General features: G+C 40.6%; 1 protein-coding gene and 1 pseudogene across 2 annotated transcripts in view; both read left to right on the forward strand.

Moving 5' to 3' along the window:
- EFCAB3 (EF-hand calcium binding domain 3) overlaps positions 1-22,408 on the forward strand; it is an 88,465-nt gene that overhangs the window by 22,527 nt on the left and 43,530 nt on the right. Inside the window, exons 1-2 of one of the 2 annotated variants that reach the window (XM_071210918.1) lie at positions 13,870-13,910; positions 14,807-14,897. In XM_071210918.1, the coding sequence (XP_071067019.1) occupies positions 14,824-14,897 (74 nt within the window). In that variant the 5' untranslated portion in view covers positions 13,870-13,910; positions 14,807-14,823. Of the gene's footprint in view, positions 1-13,869; positions 13,911-14,806; positions 14,898-22,408 lie in introns of those variants that run through there. The other variant, XM_012519679.4, reaches the window with a different exon arrangement.
- LOC131275071 (histone RNA hairpin-binding protein pseudogene) lies at positions 314-2,591 on the forward strand (annotated as a pseudogene).

The raw sequence follows: 22,408 nt of genomic DNA on the forward strand, positions 1-22,408 counted from the left end.
GCCGGGACGCGGCGGCCCGCCTGCCCGCACCGCGGCGCTCGAGGCTGTAGCCCCGGGATTCCCCGCGGGCCCGGGAACTCAGCCCGCGCAGGCAGCCTCCGAGGTGCGCGCGGCAAGCCGGCGTCCCCCGCCGCCTGGGCGCGATGGTCTCGCCCGACGGCGGCGCGCGCGGGAGCTCCGGGGCTGGGATCCCACGGTCGCAGAAAGGCTGTCAGTGGCCGCGCTGCAAGCGCGGCTCCTCCCGGGCTCCTCCCCCGCTCCTCCCCCGCTCCCACCCCGCTCCCACCCCGCTCCCACTCGCTGTGCCGGCTCCGCGCCGCCCGCCGCCCTGCCCGCGCTCTCCCGCCGCAGCACTCCTTGGCCTGCCGGCCGCGAAGCACCCCCAGGTATGGCGACGCCAGCCCGCGCTCCCGGGCAGGGTGGCCCCGAGGGGTTAAGCACAAGAGCCGACGGGAAACGCCGGAAGCCCGAAGACCGAGACCCGACGACGCCGGCTAGTCGGGATGGAAACGCGCCGCTGAGGACAGACCACAGGCGGGAAAGCTTTATCACTGCTGGAGGCCCGAAGCTCTGGTCCAGGTGTTCAGACTGCGCAAGTGCAGTTGAGGAAGATGAAATGAGGACGAGAGTTTAAAAAGAAATGGCAAGATATAAAAGAAAACTTGTCATAAATGACTTCGGAAGAGAAAGAATCGTCATTGGGAAGTTCTGCTTGGAAAGAGTCGACATCTGCGGTGCTGGCAGTCCTGGAGACGGACGAGAGTGTGCTGATGAGAAGGCAGAAGCAGATCAACTATGGGAAGCACATACTGCCTGCGACCGGTACATTAGAGAAGTCCCAAGACACCTCCGACAACCTGGCATTCATCCCAGGACCCCCAACAAATTTAAGAAGTATAGCCAGCGGTCAGCTCTGGAAGGTCGCACTACATTTTTGGGATCCTCCAGCTGAAAAAGAATGTGACTTGCAAGAAATACATCCCACAGATCTTTGTGAAATGGAGACGAGTCTGCAGAAAGCAACTCAGAATCCCAGACAGGCTCTCAGGATAACTTTGATGTGTACTCTGGCTCACCCAGCAAAGTAAGACGTGTACTACCAGGTGAAGAACAAGTTTGATTTGGAAGCTTGTCTAATGGATCACTTGAAGGACTTCCTTTTTTTTTTTTTAAGGTTTATTTTGCATTTATTTCTCTCCCCTTCCCCATGCCCCAGTTGTCTGTTCTCTGTTTTCATTTGTTGTGTGTTCTTCTTTTTGTCCGTTTCTGTTGTTGTCAGCAGCATGGGAATCTGTGTCTCTTTTTATTGCGTCATCTTGCTGCGTCAGCTCTCCGTGTGTGCCGCACCATTCCTGGGCAGGCTGCACTCTTTTTCGCGCTGGGCGGCTCTCCTTACCCGGTGCACTCCTTGCGCGTGGGTCTCCCCTACGCAGGGGGCACCCCTGCATGGCAGGGCACTCCTTGCACGCATCAGCACTGCGCATGGGCCTGTTCCACACGGGTCAAGGAGGCCCGGGGTTTGAACCACGGACATCCCATGTGGTAGACGGTCGCCCTATCCACTGGGCCAGGTCCACTTGCCTTGAAGGCCTTCTTGCCATGAGCTAATCCGTGTCCACTGGAGCTGCTTAGAGCAGCTGCTTGCACTGGCCACAAGTGATGATGACTTCGAGCCACCTGCTTCTCTGTTACTAGTTCACTGTCTCATAATGAAATTGTTATTCTTGCCTTATTTTCTTAAGCAACATTAATTTTATATTTAGTGTTTGTGCGTGTTTTAAATTATAAACAGGACTAAATCCAAGACAAATTGGTAGCAATCTTGCAACAAACATAATTGCTTAAGCCTTGGTTTCCACCAGGGCCATGTGACAAGTAACTTAAACTGGTTTCCCTCCAATATTTTAACTTTTAATTTGCCATTTGTCATGATGGTAGGTTTGGATTCATGGACCAATAGAAAGCCAGCTTTTCTTTACAAATATACTTTCAGAATTGGATGACTTAATATTTTTGTATAAACTTAATTCCTGGCCATTTTTTAAGACATCCAGGTTGGTTTTTCCTCAAAAAGGGCACTGAATAGTCAGATGTTCAGTTGAGTGTTAACATTAATGAATTTTATGTCAGCTGTACAGTCTTGATTGGGTACTTGTAAGTAGGGCTAGGTCAGCTCTTCTACCTATAATACTCAGAGTTCAGGGAACAGAAAGAATTTAGAAGGAACCCATTTTTACAAGCAGTTCCATGTAAAATTGCTATAAATGATAATGTGTACAGATGTTCTGTTCAAATATTCTGTTGTAAACTTCTGTGTGGATGGTATTGCAAAAATAAAAAAGGAATCTTAGGAAAAAAAGAGTGTTTTTGACTTTATGCAAATATCCACAAAATGAATCTTAATAAAAGAAGATAAGTTTAAATTCTGCATACCCACACACATTTCCAAGTTCTGTTGCATTTTATTATTTATAAAAGGAGAAAAAAACTTCTTTGAATAGGCCCATTCTTTCCCATCTATTGCTGCTTTTATTCCTGCTGCCTCAAAACTTTCAGAATTATTTGCTAGGTAGTTTTTAACCCCAGAATTTAAAATCATGCCACTGAACTTAAAGATACTTACTGGAAGCAATTCTCCGTGATGTATAAAAAGCTCAGTGTTCATCTGAAAGTATTTATTAAGCACTTAGGCACTGCTCTAGAAAGTTCAGGGGAGCAGATGTAGCTCAAGTGGTTGAGTGCCTCCTTCCCATGTACAAGGTCCTGGGTTCAATCTCCGGTACTACCTAAAAGAAAATTTTTTTAAAAAGTTAATCCATGAACAAGAGCCAAGCAAGGGAAGAGGACGTGACTCAACTGATAGAGCATCCATCTACCATATGGAGGGTCCAGGGTCCAATCTGGAGGGTCCAGGGTCCAATCCCCAGGGCCCCCTGACTCATGTGGTAAGCTGGCCCACATGCAGTGCTGCCACACACAAGGAGTGCCGTGCCACATAGAGGTGCCCCACGCACAAGGAGTGCACCCCATAAGGAGAGCCACCCGTGTGAAAAAAGCGCAGCCCACCCAGAAGTGGTGCCACACACACGGAGAGCTGATGCAGCAAGATGACGCAACAAAAAAGAGACACAATTTTCCAGTGCTGCGGGATAATGCAAGCTGATGCAGAGGAACACACAGCGAATGGACACAGCAGACAATGGGGGGAGGAAGGGCAGAGAAATAAAATAAATCTTAAAAAAAACAAGATTTCTGCTCTCACTGAGGCTTAGTTTTTTGAGTACATAATATTTCTCAAATGTTTGTTCATTGGCTTATAGAGGTTCTAATCTGCTTTTAGATAATTTAAGATTCACCGACCCTAGCGGCTATATCAAGGTTATTCTTTTTTTTTTTTTTTTTAAGATTTATTTATTTATTTAATTTCCCCCCCTCCCCTGGTTGTCTGTTCTTGGTGTCTATTTGCTGCATCTTGTTTCTTTGTCTGCTTTTGTTTCTTTGTCCGCTTCTGTTGTCGTCAGCGGCACAGGAAGTGTGGGTGGCGCCATTCCTGGGCAGGCTGCACTTTCTTTTCACGCTGGGCGGCTTTCCTCACGGGCGCACTCCTTGTGCGTGGGGGCTCCCCCACGCGGGGGACACCCTTGCGTGGCACGGCACTCCTTGCGCGCATCAGCACTGCGCATGGCCAGCTCCACACGGGTCAAGGAGGCCCGGGGTTTGTACCGCGGACCTCCCATATGGTAGACGGACGCCCTAACCACTGGGCCAAAGTCCGTTTCCCTCAAGGTTATTCTTGAGATAACCCTCCTATCTGAGCCACTCAGAAAATAACAGTTCTGTAGCAGGAAACATGAGTCACCCAGTTTAGAATCAATAGTTAAATACCATTTAGGGATAAAAGAAAGCACAACTTTATACAGTCCTCTTCACTTTTCCATCACTCTTCTTTCTCCTCTTCTATTTATTCTTTTTCCCCTTTTATTTATTATCTTCTCCATATTTCCATTATCCATTTTATAATAAAGTATTACCTTTCACTCATATATCTTTCTTTTCCTAACATTACCAAGCATACGCAGTTCACATGGTTTCCCTGTTCACCCACTTGCTTTATTCACTACCTCGTCCCCATTCCACTTGATGCCACCAAAATATATTTTATTCTGTGAAATCTACAGTGCATTAAAGAAAATTCAGACACTTAAAAGTATGTTTCACAATTTTAGAAATTTCAAACACTAGTATCTATTCCACATATTAATAAAAAGATACACAACTTCCATGTAAAAAGTTTCTTTAAAGACATAGATACTGGGAAGCGGACTTGGCCCAATGGATAGGGTGTCTGCCTACCACATGGGAGGTCTGCAGTTCAAACCCCAGGACTTCCTTGACCTGTGTGGAGCTGGCCCATGTGCAGTGCTGATGCGCACAAGGAGCGCACTGCCACACAGGGGTTTCCCCCGCATAGAGGAGCCCCATGCTCAAGGAGTGTGCCCCATAAGGAGAGCTGCCCGGCGCAAAAGAAAGCGTAGAATGGCACTGCACACACAGAGCTGACACAACAAGATGACACAACAAAAAGAAACACAGATTCCCGGTGCCTCTAATAAGGATAGAAGTGGTCACAGAAGAACACAGAGAATGGACACAGAGAGCAGACATCTGGGGGGGGGGCAAGCAGAAATAAATAAATCTTAAAAATAAAGACAGATATTAAGGGAACAGATTTTATTTCTGAATACCTATTGACATTTAAACTTGTATGTTGGGGATTGAATCATGTCCCCCCCAAAAAAGCATGTTCAGGTCCCAGCACTTGGTCCTGTTAATGTTAACCCATTTGTAAATAGGACCTTTATATATATATAGGACCTTTGAAGATGCTACTAGTTAAGGTGTACGCAAACTGAATGAGGATGGGGTTTAATACAATATGGATGAAAATCTAAGCAAAGGAACTTGAAAATGGAAGAGAAAGGAGAAGATGCTGCTACGTGCATTGCCATGTGACAGACCGAGGGCCACGAGCAGCCAGCTCCAGAATTCCAGTCTTCAAGGACAAGGTATCACTTTGCTGATGCCTCAATGTTAGACTTCTAGCCTCAAAACCTTGCAGTTATAAATTCCGTTTGTTTAAGCTAACCCATTGTATGGTATTTGCTTTAGCAGCCAGGAAAATAAATTACTGGTACCAGAAAGTGGAATGTTGCTATTACAGATACCTAAAGATGTGGAAACAGCTTTGGAATTGGGTAATGAGGAAAGGCTGGAAGAATTGTGAAGTGCTTGATAAAAAAAGCCTAGATTGCTTTGAAGAGGACTCAAAAAAGAGTGGAAGCTGTAGAGAAAGTTTGTATGGTCTTAGAGAAGGCATAATTTGTCATCAACAGAATATTGGTAGAAAGATGGACATCAAAGTTAACTCCAATGAGGCCTTAGAAGGACATAGTGAATGGAAACTGGAAGAAAGACAATCTTTGTTATAATGTGGCAGAGAACTTGGCAAAAAATATGTTCTGATGTCAGAATGAAAGTAGGACATATAATCAATGAACTTGGATATTTAGCTTAAGATATTTCCAAGCTAAACGTGGAAGATGCAACCTGACTTTTTGACGCGTATAGTAAAATGCATGAAGAATGGGATAAGCTGAAAACTGAACTCTTAAGCACAAAGAAACCAGAAAGTGATGGTTTAGAAAATTCTGAGCCTATCCAGGTAGTGTGCTCTGAGATTAGTCCTAGAAGTGCTCTATCAGGGACCTCCCTGGGCTTTCAGGAAGTGAGTCCCCAGAGAACAGGGCCCCATGTGAGGGTTTAACTGAAAAACCCTTTGCTGAAAAGAATGTGGCTGTACATGATTCCAGTCATCCATTTCAGTGGAAGTCAGGATTGAAAATACAGTTATCTGGAAAGGATCTGTGGAAAGTTCTCTTGTCTGATAGTTTGGACCTACTTGGACTGAATGCAAAGCTGACAAGTTTTTTGCAAAATTTGTACAAGCAGTGCCTCTGCCAGCCTGGACTGAAAGGGACAGGGAAGGGAAGAATTGCAGGAAGAATGACTTTAAATGTAGAACCGTGGAAGAAGCCAAAGGACCAAAGAGATCTAGGGCCAAGAGAGCAGGCTCACCCATGTGTGGAAGGGGCAGTTCTGCCCCAGCATGGGGGTGGGTGGGGGAGGAGCATGCACCCCGTGGTTCAGGGAGAGTGCTGCCACCCCAAAGCTCAGAGATAGTAGGGCCTGTACCCTAGTCTAGCCACCATTATGAGAGTTGGAGAGGATGAGGCCTACACCCCTGTGTTTGGGGAGAATGTGGCTTCTGAACAAATGCTTGGAAGGGGTGGGACTATGGCTCCATCAAGCCACAGATGGTTTTCAGACCATGAGATTTAATGGAGGTTGCTCTGCTCGGTTTCAGACTTGTTTGGGACCTTGGCCCCTGTTTTCCCACCAATTTCTCCCTTCTAGAGGAGTCAGAGGAATTTTGCCCCAGTATGAACCACACCCATAACTGATTTTGATGAGACTTTGTTCTTGGCATTGTTCTAAAACTGCTTTAAGACTTTTGGGATGTTGTGATGGAATGAATGTATTTTGCATGTGGTAAGAACATGTCTTTTTGAGGTCCAGTGCGTTGACTAGGTAGATTGAATCATGTCCCTCAGAAAAGGCATGTTCAGGGCAACACCCTTGAAGACGTTATTAGTTATGGTATGCCCAAACTAAATGAAGGCAGATCTTAATCCAATATGACTGGAGTCGTTAAAGCAAAGGAAATTGGACACAGAAGCCATGGGAACAGCCAGAAGTTGGAAGTCAAGGAAACCCAGAAGAGAAAGGACAAAATGATGCCCTGTGCATTGCCATGTGACAGAAAAGCCAAGGACCAAGAATCACAGGCAGCCAGCCCCCAAATGCCACAGTCTTCAGGGAGAACGCATCACCTTGCTGAAGCTTCCATTATAGACTTCCAGCCTCAAAACCATGAGCCAATAAATCCCTGTTGTTTAGGCCAACCCATTGTATGGTAATTGTTTTAGCAGCTGGGAAACTAAAACTACTATTGTAATTTAAGTGTTCACACTCAAATTTCAGGTGACTAGACAGGTATAAATGGTATTTTTCACATTTAATAGCTTTTTTTCCTCAATTCCCATTCCACCATTTCTATTTTTCTAATGAATAAAGATGTATTTCTGTTACCTAAGCACAATCCTGAATAACATGAAAATGACATTCATATCTGAACAACTTCAAGACCTGCCAATATTTCTTTTATTTAATGGTGAATATGGCCTTCAGAGGTGCTTGGGTTGTGGGGTCTATGTCAGAATTTCTAAAACCACACTTATTAGAGACATAGAGGAAAAAACTCTGAAATACATTTAGAGGGAAAGAAAACTATTATGTGAAATTAAAGTCTGCCTCTTGTCAGGAACAGAAATCTTCTAAACATTTCCAACCAATGTGCTGACACACATAGTATCCAAGAATACAAACATAGGGCACGGCACCCCTAGCAAACTAATGTCTAGACAGAAAGAGAGCCAACCAACAGGAAAGAAGAAAAGACTGAGAAAGAGAGAGAAAGGGGGAGGGGAGGCAGGTGAAGGAAGGTCAGAAGAAGGAAACTAAAAGATGTTTCATAAGTTTTTCTTTATTCCAGAAATTAGGTGTTTTGCATTGGTATTAACCGCTCCCCACAAAAAAGATGTATCCACTTTATGGGTCCTGCTTTCTGCATAACATATTATCCTGTATAGCCTTCGCAGCCTAAAGGTACTACCAGATACTGATCTTTCTTGATATTAAAATACATTATTATCTTTATCTGGGCAAACCAAACCAAACATGGGAAGTTGAGTCATTATATCCAGTGCTTATTGCCTGAGAATTAATCTCCTCGTGTTTAAGAAATGAAACTACCCTACATTTTGAGATGGGGAGTCGGGGGACAAAGGGAAGAGTTGAATTAGTATTGTTGAGGAATTTGGTTGTTGATCTGGACATGGGGTGGGCTGGGGAGAGGAGGTTGTATAGTTCATATTTATTATGACCTATAATGTACCCACAGGAGAATTTCCTAGACAGAAATACCTCTACCATTAAAAGGTGCATGTAAAAAACAAAAACCAAAAAAAATGGTACATGTATTACTAGTCAATAGTTCACAACCCACACACTAATAAAAATAGGATGGGTGGCAGATTATCATCCTCTCTTGAGTCAAGAGATTTTCAAAGTCACTTCACTTCTTTACACCCTGAAAGATGACAATGATTTGTCTGCTTTCAATACTGACTCTATGAGGCTTTTCAATTTTTGCCTTTGAAGTTAGTTTGATACATTAAGGCTTCAAAAGGAACAATATAAATTAAAGTTGATATCACAGATAACTTTGATATTTTCTTCTGTTTCCCATTCATCTGGGGGAACTAAGATAAAATTATACCCCCTAGCCTACTTTCTAAACTTCAAAATTTTATACAATTTTGACTCTTATTCTTGTCAAAAGGAAAGATGACTTTGCAAAAGTTGATGGAAACTGTAAATGATATTAAACATGAGTGTGAAGCCTAATATGAAGACATTATCCAGATGGGGTTTAATACTTAGACTTATTTTTTTAATCCCATAGTTATTTTCTCTAATTGTTTTGTCTATATCTACTTGTTGATAAAGTTATCTCTCCATTTGTTTCAGGGAGTGGAGGTGGCTCAAGTGATTGGGTGCTTCCCTCCCACATGGGAGGTCCCGGGTTTGGTTCCCAGTGCCTCCTAAAAAGAAAGATGAACAGAGAGCAGGCGCAAGTACAAACAATGAGGGAGTGGGGGGGGGGGAGAGAAAGAAATAAATAAAAATAAATCTTAAGATAAAAAGACTATCAAGAAAATGAAAAGAAAACCCACAGAATGGGAAAAAAATATTTGTAAATCTGATTAGGTTCTAATATCCAGAATGTATAAAGAACTCCTACAACTCAACATTAAAAAGACAAATAACACAATTTTTCAAATGGGAAAGGGATTTGAATAGACATTTCTCCAAAGAAGATATGTGAATGGCCAATAAGCTTATAAAAGATGTTCAGCATCATTAGCCATTAAGGAAACGCAACTCAAAACCACCATGAGGGGAGTGGATGTGGCTCAAGTGGTTATGCACCTGCTTCCCACGTGGGAGGCCCTGAGTTCTGTTCCCAGTGCCTTTTAAAAACAAAGAACAACAACAACAACAAAATCAAGCAAACAAATGACAAAACTACCTCAGGGAAAACAATGTGGTTCAGTGGTTGAATGCCAGCTTTCCACATACAAGGTCCCAGGTTCAATTCCCGGCCCTGGAAACTTAAAAACAAAAAACAATCAAACAAACAAAGAAAAAACCCACAATGTGATACCACTCCACTCCCACTAGGATGGTGATAATTAAAAAAATAAACAATAATAAGTGTTGGTGAATATGTGGAAAAATTGGAACCCTCATACATTGCTAGTGGGAATGTAAAATGGTGCAACTTCTGTGGAAAAGAGTGTAGGAGTTCCTCAAAAAATTAGACATAGAACCACCATATGACCCAACAATTCCATTTCTAGGTATATACCCAAAAGGAATGAAAACAGAGACTCAAACAGATACTTGCATATGAATGTTCAGAGGAGTATTATTCACAATAGACAATTCACAATTCCAGGTGTATGCAATGAGGCATCCTTCGTTGTGGAGAGGGGGTGGTGCAGGTACGGAGAGTGGCAGATCATGTAAGCCTTGAGGGCCATTGTAAAGATTGGTTTTTTACCCTAAGTGACCTAAGAAACCACTGAATGATTTAAGCAGAGACATGACACCAGTTTCTAATGGATCACTCTGGCTCTGGGTGTAGGAGAGACTGAAGGAAGAGCTGGGAGGAGAGATGAAGGGGAATATGCAAGAACAGAAGTAGGAAAATCAGTTAGGTCTTTGCAGTAATTCAGAGCAGGACGTAGAAGTGGCAGTGGTGAGAGTGGTTGGCTTATATACCTATACTGAAGATGCAATCAACAGGATTTCCTGATGTATTCCCCTATATATCCCAGGACCTAGAATGCATCTCTCATATAATAGGCACAAAAAATATTTATGGAGTGAATTAATTGGAATAGATATAGTAATACAAGAAAAGATGATTACAGCATATGTCAAGGTTTTTAGCGTAACAGGATGGACCATAAAGGCTAGAAGGCTGGAAGTATGGAATTGCCATTTCCTGAGATGCATAGATAAATCTTAAATAGGTGATTGGATGAATGTTATATTTGCTGAGGTAGTGAAAAAACTAATTGAAACCCATATAGATTCAACTATTATGGAGTATTTAGCTAAGAGCTGATTTGCAGAACGTGGGCTAAAGGACTAAATATAATAGCTTGCTATAAAGTTGATGCTAGGAAATTTTTCTGACATTTTGGATTGACTATCAAGAGTAAATCAATGAGAATGAGTGAGTAATTGTCACATATTTCTTTATATTTGATTCTTATAATCCCCCTCCCATCCTTGCACTCCATAATTTATCAGGATGTTAAGAGGATAAGGGTTCATTGCTGTGCATTTTCACTGTTGCTGCTCCAAAGAACATCCATGTTGATATATACCCAATTTTACAAATACAGTTAGTTTATTTGCTTGAGTATTGATAAATACCATTTAATATAAATATTTAAATTGCGTGAAGTAGAGTCTTTTAATTTCTGTAAATATTTCTACTATCATTAATCTAGACTAATTAAGAGGGAGCAAGAGAGGAATTGTGGCTTCTTGGGATTGGGCTATCCCAGAAGATTTTTTTTCCCCAAAGATTTAGTTATTTATTTATTTCTCTCCCCTTCCCCCCCTCCACCCCCGTTGTCTGTTCTCTGTGTCTATTTGCTGTGTCTTCTTTGTCCACTTCTGTTGTTGTTAGCTGCACGGGAATCTGTGTTTCTTTTTGTTGCGTCATCTTGTTGTGTCAGCTCTCCGTGTGTGAGGCACCATTCCTGGGCAGGCTGCACTTTCTTTCACGCTGGATGGCTCTCCTTACGGGGCGCACTCCTTGCGCGTGGGGCTCCCCTATGTGGGGGACACCCCTGCGTGGCACGGCACTCCTTGCGCGTATCAGCACTAAGCATGGGCCAGCTCCACACAGGTCAAGGAGGCCCAGGGGTTGACCCGCAGACCTCCCATGTGGTAGATGACGCCCTACCCACTGGGCTAAGTCCGCCGCCCCAATCCCAGAAGATTTTGCATGTCAGATTACGAGAATTGAGATGGGAAATAATAACAGTTCCTTGATGCTGCCACACCAGGTGGTGGAGGTTGAGGAAATCCTAAGTGGAGATAGAAATACAGTGTCTCTGCTTATGTCATTCATTGTATACCTCATGTGAGAAGAGCCAATATTGGGGAAATAGAAGTAATATTCAGCTTCTGGTACTTACAGGGGCAGGATCTCTCACAGGAAGGTAGCTACAATTTTTTTCTTTCTGAAAAATCCAGTGTCCATCAATATTGTAACTGAAAGAACTTGTGAAATTCTCTTTCCAAGCTCATATATCCTCAGCTGTTCAAAAATGAACTAGACAAATGCCCTAGAATATTAGATTTTCAAAGTTATATATCACAGTTATAAACCATATTGAGACACAATCTTTTGCCATAATGCTCCTTTTGCTCCTCTTCCAAACATTACTATATAGGAGGAAGCCAGATACCAGATATCTGTCCCATCTGCTTTTACTTCCTATTTGTTCTCTATAAAGTCAGAATGGTCTAGGTGATTCTTAGATTGATATGGTTAATTAATTCCCACATAAAACACAGCTGTATTCCTACAATTCACCTACTCAAAAATCTTCAGGGGCTCTCCAATGCTAATAATGTATAGACTCCTTTCACTAGCTCTAATGGTCTAGGTGTAAACATGTCTACAGAGGAAGATAAATTTCTGACATTGGCTTGGAATAAGAGACTAGAAAAAATGGCAGGGTCTGTGGCAATCAAGGAAAGGGGTATTAGCATGGACATCATCGCAAATCCCTCTACACTGAGAAATCAGTAAACATAAGGGGGGAGTGTAACCACAGGTGAAAATAGATTTATTGTTATTGTAGTTATTAGCTAGCATTAATGGAAGAATCTGTAACATTGATATAAAGATAGTGGTTGCCAGGGGTTTAAAAGGAAGAGGGAGGGATGAATAGATAGAACACAGTGTATTTAGGACAGTGAAATTGTTCTGTCTGATGCTGTAATGATGGACACATGACATTATACATTTGTAAAAGTCTTCAAAATTTTAGATCACTAAGTGTAAACCATAATATAAACTATAATCTTTGGTTGATAGCAATGCTTCAATATTTATTCATCAATTGTAACAGATGTACCACATTAATGTAAGATGATAATAATAGGAAAAACTATGTGTGTCAGTGGGATGGTTATATTGGAATTCCCTATACTTTTGGTGTAATCTTTCTGTAATTCTAAAACTTCTTTGAAAATAAAGTTTATTATTATGAGGAAAGCAGGGAGCAACAGTTGTTCTGTTATGGCTGAATTATTGCTAAGCAGGAATGCAGACTATGTTTTCTGATTTTTTGATTTTTCACAAGAAGTCATAAACTGATAAATCAAATGTATCCATGTTTTCACTTATTGTTGTATAAATTACCTAATCTTTGTTGCCCTCATACCACATCTCATGCAAACCAATCCTCTAATGTAGTTGAACTGTCCCCTTGTCTCCTAATCTCCCGTAATTGCTTCCTTTGTTCTTTTTCCACTCTGAACTATCCTTCCCTCAGAGTTACATGCTACATATTAAAATTCTACTTCTCATCAGCCCCTTTTTAAATATTGGTAGCCCCTAACATAGTTGGTCTTTAGTAAATACTTCTTGAATTAATTTGTAAATTAAACCTCTTTCTTTCCCTTTGTGTCCCTGGTCATAATTAGTGGCATTGTACCAAATTTGAGAAGACAAGGGTAAAGTCAAATTATAATCATAACCCCCAGAGCAGGAATAGGCAACCCCTAGAATTGCTGCCACAAAGTGAAACCTGAAGCAATTTTGGGGGCCTGACAAGATAATTAGCCAAGCCTTGGGATTCTGCCAGCAGAATCTGTGCTTAGCCACAAACAAGATTAAAGATGTTCCTAGCTCCTGTGCTAGAAGATTGACAATGCCATGTGACATAGAGACCTTGAATATTATGGTTTCTGATTAGAACAATCATATCCTTTAATTTCTCTTTTTCATAACATTTGCCAACAATACTAAAGTCTACAAGCTTAGGAGAGCTTGATTTTTTGTCCCTCTCCCTAGACTTAAACAAAATGGTTCTTAATAACCCTTCAGCAAGAAAGCTGGGTAAAATGTTTTACTTGAACAACTTTCAATTCACTAACATTTAACATGAAAACATATTAATACGGAATTAATAAAGAGAAAGACTTCCCGTCTCTGAAATCTCCACAGTGTCAAAATGTTTTGATTCTGTTATTCACACCCACACCTACCCCAAGGGTTCTGAATGAACCACACTGAAAACAGTTGTTCTAAGGCTGGAAGGAGCTTGTGGGTCATTCTGTCCCTGGGCCTGAGCCTGAGTACTGAATGAGGTCACAGTTGTATGATGGAACAAACCCTTTATTGGATTCTTGATCCAAGTGAAGCCTAGAAGTAGTAACTAACACAGCTTAAAGTAGGTAAATATCAGGATTTTGTTGGATTCTGTGCTGAGTCCTTTTTTTTTTTTTTTAAATCATCTCTATGAGAGATTGAAGTCGTTTTTTGTTTTTTTAAGTAATTATTCTGAGGATGATTCAACTGCACCTTTCAAGTGCCTAAATTGTTGAGCCTCTCTGGACTTCCCAGCTCTGTGGTAGGTTTCCAGATTTTGAGCAAATGTAATTGAGTTGTTTAGAAACAACTGCTTTCCATGGTCTGAGGTTAAGACCTGGGAAACTTGATCAAATTCTAACCAAACATTCACAGCCATTTCTCTTCATAGTTTAATGGGATTTGACTGTATACCATTCCTAGTCAGGAACCCAGTTTTCTTGTCAGTGAACCACCTAATACTCTCTACATTTTGGAAAAATAATTGGAGATAAAACCAACATAAACAAAGGAAGAAGTCCTACAGACCCAGCTTCTGGTCCCGAAGTCCAGTTTCTCAAACTCTATGCAGAAGTGGAAAGAGAGATATAGAGAGGTCATGGTGGTTAAAAACCCATTCAAGAGCATCCAGTTGTAGAAAACAATTATATGCCACCCCCATTCCTATGTTTAAGGAAGAGCAATGGCTTCATAAAAACTAACAAGGCAGAGATGGGCCTCCCTGGCAGGTACCCAAGATATAAACAAGTAGGTAAATATTTTGGAAATATGTTTTGGAAATTTTATTCTGTCAGTTTTGACATAGAATGTTCTATTGATTTCATAAATAAATTTTGTCTTTAAATAACTATTTTCACATATTTCCAGAATGCTTTATCCATGTCATTAGACATGATTTATTTTTATGTAGGATCAGAGTGACAAGACTATTTGAAGAGGGAGCAATTTCAACAAATTTTGCTTAGCAATTTGGGGTCAATAAAGGGGCCCTTCCACATGGACTTCCAAATTTGTGCATACCTGTAACTTCAATTTCCATATATTACCATTCTTGGAGACCCTGGACTTCAAATTCCAGAAAGCCTGGGGTTGAGAAAGTTGCAAAAGAACATAAATGAATCTGTGAACTGATCCTTAACTGTATCTTCTGAATTCCAGACAGAGTCACTGGCCACATGGCAGTTACTGATGTTAAATCAAAACTTAAGCTGAATCCTCTAACAAAAGTACCCATCTCCCACGGCAAAAGGTAAGTAATAGATGACTTAAGTGATAAATGTATTACATTAATAAAATATTAAGCTGATGAACATGTTGATACCCATAAAGGCTATGATGAAACAAATTAGAATGTTCTTCAAATATCTATTCTCTGGTAAGTTTAGTGATAAAACACATCTGAATTCAAATCAAGATTTTTATAAAAAGAAAAAGCTATATATCTTTTCTGATTGGAGAAATTAAAGGGTTCTTCCTTCCTATTCTCCCAAATAAGAGGTTACTTATGTATTAGGGTACAGAATACCCTCATCAGCTCAAAAGTTGTTAGTTATACAGTGAGGTATTTTGAGTGCTAGTTTAAAAGAGAATAAATTTAGAAGATCATAAAGATGACCTAAAACCCTAAGCCAGTCAGAGTATAGTGAAAGAGTCTATAACTCAAATATGGCTAGTAGGATGAAATAGGATAGATTGGCTATGACTCACCCTGGATTAAAATTCAATAGGGAAGGAAGCGGACTTGGCCCAATGGTTAGGGTGTCTGCCTACCACATGGGAGGTCCGCAGTTCAAACCCCGGGCATCCTTGACCTGTGTGGAGCTGGCCCACGTGCAGTACTGATGCGCAGTGCTGACACGCGCAAGGAGTGCCGTGCCACACAGGGTTGTCCCCCGCATAGGGGAGCCCCACGCGCAAGGAGTGCGCCCCATAAGGAGAGCCACCCAGCGCGAAAGAAAGTGCAGCCTGCCCAAGAATGGCACCACACACATGGAGAGCTGACACAACAAGATGACGCAACGAAAAGAAACACAGATTCCCAGTGCCACTGATAAGGATAGAAGCAGTCACAGAAGAACACACAGCGAATGGACACAGAAAGCAGACAACTGAGGGGAGGGAAGAGAAATAAATTTTAAAAATTAAAAAAAATGAAAATTCAGTAGGGAGGAGAGCAGCTATAGTTCAAGTGGTTGAGGCCCTACTTCCCCCCCAAAAAAAAAGAAAAGAAAAATCAGTAGGAAACTTTGCCTGTGACATTAACCATTGATTTTCTCAGTCAGATAACAATCCCAAAACCTACTAATGACTGAAGGCAAGACCCCAATCTATATTTTATCCCATCATAAGAAGAAAAGTCTCTCTTCTCTCCCACAATTACCCATTTTCTTTACCGCTTGGAGAGCATTTTTCCTAGTGTCCTTTACTATGCCAGCGCTAAAGGAATATATTACTGACTTTTTCAGAGGGAAGTGGGTAAGATAACCTTCTAGCAACTAATTCCATTGATCCCATCGTTCCCTTTCTCTGCATTTCATACTGTGTTGTTGGGTTGTTTGGTTTTATTTTGTTTTAGTTCCAAATACTACAGTTTATTATACATAAAGAAATGATTCTCAGGAAACGGACTTTGGCCCAGTGGTTAGGGCATCCGTCTACCACATGGGAGGTCCGCGGTTCAAGCCCCGGGCCTCCTTGACCCGTGTGGAGCTGGCCCATGCGCAGTGCTGATGCGCGCAAGGAGTGCCGTGCTACACAGGGGTGTCCCCCGCGTAGGGGAGCCCCACACACAAGGAGTGCACCCATAAGGAGAGCCGCCCAGCGCGAAGGAGGGAGCAGCCTGCCGAGGAATGGCGCCGCCCACACTTCCCGTGCGGTTGACGACAACAGAAGCGGACAAAGAAACAAGACGCAGCAAAAAGACACAGAAAACAGACAACCAGGGGAGGGGAGGGGAATTAAATAAATAAAAATAAATCTTTAAAAAAAAAAGAAATGATTCTCAATGTGAAAATGTGTTTTTGAAGGAGTGAGTTCCTTGTCACTGGAAGTAGTCAAGCACACACTAGATAAGACTTTAAACTCACCTTCATTTCCGAAGGATAGTTTTGCTAGATAAAGAATTCTTGCAATTCCTACATTAAATGAGAGGCTGGACGGGGTTCATTCTGTCCCAGATTCTTTGATTCTTTGAAATATTGTAAAAAAGGCTTTTTCTAACGTTTAATACAGGAAAAGGTTTTAACTTCTGCCAGGATTGTCCTTCTTTTAATGTAGCCAATAAAAACTAGACTGCCTGGCCTTCACTTTCCTCTTGCTTCTTGAAAATTTCATTTTTCTCCATCTACTCCATCCTTTACATCACACAAGAGAAACTTTATATTTAAGAAAGCATCAAATATATAATAACCTAGCTGAGTCAGGGCAAACATGAATTTTCAGAAGTTCAAGTAGCTGATGACAAGGAAACACTAGAAAAAGAAATCAATGTTAGTAAAAGCTGAGAAAGTAAGAATAACTAGATAAAATTTCCATGTTAAAAAGGAGAGAACAATGCATTTTGAGAACTTAGAACCTCCTTTTTTCCCAAGTCCCTCTTTGAAAAAGAATTTGAACCTACACATTCTATAGCGTTTAGTAAATTCATAAACCATAATAATTTTTTGTTTCACTACAATGTTTAGTATTTCTTTTAGTTTCAGTTCTTAAACTGCTTTTTTAAAAAAAACAAAAACTGAAAGATGTCGTATTCCTTAAAACTTTTAGTTTTGCTAGCATCAAAATTGAAGGTATTTTAAGTAAAATAAGTTTATGAAATTATGACCATTATTTGTATAAGTGTACTTTCAAATTACTATATTATAAGCCCAGTTTTCTATGAGATATTTTTATGTCCCTGAACTAATAAATTACTACAGATCTATACAAAGTATCCACAAAGTATTAGTATTTTCCCTCTTTTCCAGAATTTATTTTTCTGAGGAAATGAAAGATCACCCAGTGTTCCAAACACCAAACTTTCCAGTAGTGCATTCTCCACCATTCTCTTTCTCTCCTCTCTTTTCATTACCCCACCTCCTCTGCCCTCCCCCCTCACACACACACACCCCTCTAGCAGAAATACAATTTGGAAATATATGTTTTTAAATTTAAAATAATCATGGATACAAAGGTTTCTCTATAAGAATATTCACCATAAACTTTATTTATAGTAATTAAAAATATGAAACAACTTTATATTTCTAATAAGAATAGTGTAAGGGGAAGAAGAAAAACTTCCAGCCAAGAATTCTTATTCTAGCAAAACTATTCTTCAGAAATGAAGGTAAGTTTAAAGTCTTTACCGATGAACAAAAACTAAAAGAGTGTCACAAAGAGATTGGTTCTACAAGAGATACTAAAGTTTGTGTTACAGGCTGAAAGGAAAAGACAAGGGTGAGAGGCCTGGAGAAGAGTATAGAAATGAAAATTATAAGTAAGAGTAACTGAAAGGGTTTAAAGATAGACAAGAGTAAAATATGACAACAGAAAGCAAAGGGATAACATGGACAAAGTAAGTAATACCTTTTAGTAGTAGCACTGAATGTCAATGGATTGAATTCTCCAATCAAAAGACACAGACTGGGAAGTGAATTTGGCCCAATGGATAGGGCATCTGACTACCACATGGGAGGTCCAAGGTTCAAACCCAGGGCTTCCTGACCCATGTGATGAGCTGGCCCATGCGCAGTGCTGATGCGCACAAGGAGTGCCATGCCACGCAGAGGTGTCCCTCGTGCAGGGGAGCCCCATGCACAAGGAGTGCACCCCGTAAGGAGAGCCGCCCAGCGCGAAAAAACTGCAGCCTGCCCAGGAATGGCGCCACACATACAGAGAGCTGATGCAGCAGGATGACGCAACCAAACAAGACACAGATTCCGTTGCCGCTGACAAGAATACAAGCGGACACAGAAGATCACACAACGAATGGACACAGAAAGCAGACAACTGGGGGGGGGCGGCGGGGGGGAGAAGGGAAGAGAAATAATCTTAAAAAAAAAAAGACACAGACTGACAGAATGGATTAAAAAAATATATGAGCCATCTATTTTTTTGTCTACAAGAGACTCACCTTAAACACAAGGACACAATCACACAGAAAATGAAAGGTTGGAAAAGATATTCCATGCAAATACTAATCAGAAAATATCTGGAGTAGCAGTACTAATATCAGACAAAATAGATTTTAAGTGCAAAACTGTTATAAGATGAAGAAGGTCACTATATATTAATAAAAGCGACAATTCACCAAGAAGTAGTAAAAATCAAATATTTATGCACCTAACTTAGGTGCCCCAAAATACATGAGGCACACACCGGCAAAAATGAAAGGAGAAATAGACATCTCTACAATAATTGTTGGAGACTTCAACACACCACTCTCAGCAAAGGATAGCACATCTGGATAGAGTATAAATAAGGAAAAAGAGAGCTTGAATAAAATGGTAAGTTAAATAGGCCTAACAGACATTTAGAGAGCATTACACCACAAAACAACAAGATATACATTCTTCTCAAGTACTCATGGATCTTTCTCCAGGATAGACCATATGTTGGGTCATAACTCAGATCTCAATAAATTTAAAAAGATTAAATTATACAAAGCATTTTCTCTAATCCTAATGGAATGAAGTTGGAAATTAATAATAAGTGGGAAAAGGGAAAATTCACAAATACAGGAGATTAAACAATAAACCTTTAAATAATCAGTGGGTCAAAGAAGAAAGTGCAAGAGAAATCAGTAAATATCTCAAGGTGAATGAAAATAAAAACACAACATATCAAAACTTATGGATTAGAGGAAAGGAGGTGGCTCAGGCAGTTGGGCACCCACCTCCCACATGGGTTTGGTTCCCAGTGCCTCCTAAGAAGACAAGCAGACAATGAGCAAAAGCAATGAGCAGACAATGAGAAAAAAATGAGCAGACAATGAGGAAAAACAGCTAGCAAGACAATGAGCAAAACAATGAGCAGACAGCAAGCCAAAAAAAAAAAAAAAATGAGCAGGGAGCATATGTGACTTAAGCAGTTGGGCACCTGCTTCCCTCATGGGAGGTCCCAGGTTCAGTTCCTGGTGCCTCCTAAACAAGAAACAAACAGTAAGTCTATAGTAGAAAACCAGTAAGTCTACTTTGGTCCATAGTTCATTCCCCAATCCTGAGGATTCTGGGATGGTAATGTCCACTCCACCTCTAATTGAGAGGAGGCTGTGATCCTTTAGGGCCAATGGATGGGACTCTCTTGCTTGCAGTTATAGATTCTCTCAGTTCCCTGGTATAGTAGTTGTCCATCATCACCTACTTGTTAGTTGTCCTGGGTGAGACCAATGAACTGGAAAGTAGGTGTTGCAACTCTGTTGAGATTCAGGGCCCAGCTGGCACATGGGCAACCCGAAGGTTTAAGTCTCTTGGACATACAACTACCAATTCTACTACTAATTATAGGTTCAAATAGAAGAACAGAAGAGCCATGTGTAGGGACACCACAACTGAGTTCACCTCTGTCACCCTGGGGAGCATACATTCCAGAGTAGGGCCCACTGGCCAGGCACTAAACTCCTGAGCTATCTGTCCTACTATAGTGTCTGGATGTCTCCAGAGCCCTCAGGAGCCCCACTATTTGGGGTAGTATCTACTTTGGCAGTCAATGAGATTCTGCTGAGACATGCATATAGACTTATTGTGATTCTAGCAATGGAAGAAATTATATCATTGATGTGGAGGTAGTGGCCACTGGAGGTTCTGAGGGCAGGGAGAGGAAAAAACAAGTGCAATACAGGGGCATTTTTAGGACTTGGGAAATGTCTTAAATGACGTTGCAACAATAGATACAGGCCATTATAAATCTTGCCATAAACTACAGAATTGGGTGGGAGAAAGTATAAACTACAATGCAAACTTTAATCCATGCTTATTGGCAAAGCTCCAAAATGTGTTCATCAGTTGCAATGTATGTACCACACTAATGAAGAATGTTGTTAATGTGGAAAAATGTGGGAGGTGTGGGGTGGGGCACATGGGAATCCCCTACATTTTTTATGTAATGTTTATGTAATCTAAGTAGCTTTTAAAATTTTTTTTAAAAACTTTAATTTAAAAATAAATAATTTTTTTTTAAAAAAGAAGAAACAAACACAACAAGCAGTGAGCAAAAACAATGAGCAGACAATGAGCAAAAAGAAGAGGAAGTCATCAGGGGGTTTGGGGGGAAACTTATGGGATGCAGGGGAGCAAATGAAGCTCAGTGGTTGAGTGCCTGCTTCCCATGTACAAGGTCCCAAGTTCAATCCCCAGTACCTCCTAAAAAAAAAAAGTAAAAGATGCAATGACGGCAGTGCTGAGAGGGAAATTCATAGCCTAAATGCCTACATTAAAAAAAGAAGAAAGAGCTAAAAATCAAAGATCTAACTGCACACCTCGAAGAACTAGAAAAAGAGCAGCAAACCAATCCCAACGCAAGCAGAAGGAAAAATAATAAAGATTTGAGCAGAAATAAATGATATGGAGAATTAAAAAAAGAGAGGATCAACAGAACTAAAAGTTGGTTCCTTAGAATATCAACAAAATAGGCAAATCTTTAGCTAGAAAAACAAAGAAAAAAAGAGGGAAGATGCAAATAAATGAAATCAGAAATTAGAAGGGAGACATTACCATAGACCCCACAGATATAAAAAAGAGGATATTATGAACAACTTCACACCAACAAACTAGACAAGATTCATAAAAGGACAAATTCCTAGAAACACAAAACAACCCACACCAACCCTAGAAGAAAGAGAAGACCTCAACAAACCAATCACAAGCAAAGAAATTGAAAAACTTCCCAAAAATGAAAAGCCCAGGACCAGATGGCTTCACAGTGAATTCTACCAATCATTTAAAGAAGATCTAATACAATCTTGCTCAATCTCTTCCAAAAAACTGTAACAGGAAAGAATGCTACCAAACTCATTCTATGACACCAGCATCACCCTAATACTAAAGTTAAATAAAGATATTATAAAAAAAGAAAATTACAGACCAGCTTCTCTAAAGAATATAAATGCAAAAATTCTCAACAAAGTTCTTGCTACCCTAATGCAAAAGCACATTAAAAATTTATATACCATGATCTGCAAGAGTGGTTCAACACTAGAAAATCAGTGTAATACACCACATTAATAAATTGGAGGATAAAATTCACATAATCATATCAATTGATGCAGAAAAGGTATTTGACAAAATACAACTTGCTTTCTTGATTGAAAAAAAACAAAACTCCAAAAGATAGGAACAGAAGGAAACTTTTTCAATATAATAAAGTACATATATGGAAAAACTACAGTTAACATTGTAGTCAATGATGAAAGACTGAAAGCTTTTCCACTGAGATCAGGAACAAGACAAGGATGCCCACTGTCTCCAATGCTATTGGAGGGGAGGGGTGGGGAGGGGGCAGGGTAAGGGAAAAAAGAAACAAGGAAGATGAACAGACAAAGCAAGTGAAAAACAACAGTGGGGTAAGAAGAAATAAATAAAATCTTTTTTTAAAAAGATGAATAGTGTATGGTCTCACTGATATGAACTAGTAAGATTATTTATGGAGTTAAACTATAGAGTATAGGTTGAAAACTATAGAGTATAGGTTGAGAAGAGGGAGCTAATACTGAATGTATGTAGAATGTTTAATAAGGTCAATTGTAATTATGTGGTGATGGAGTTAATGGTAGTACAAACACAGCTG

The sequence above is a fragment of the Dasypus novemcinctus genome, chromosome 21, assembly GCF_030445035.2.
Source record: "Dasypus novemcinctus isolate mDasNov1 chromosome 21, mDasNov1.1.hap2, whole genome shotgun sequence".
Lineage (NCBI taxonomy): Eukaryota > Metazoa > Chordata > Mammalia > Cingulata > Dasypodidae > Dasypus > Dasypus novemcinctus.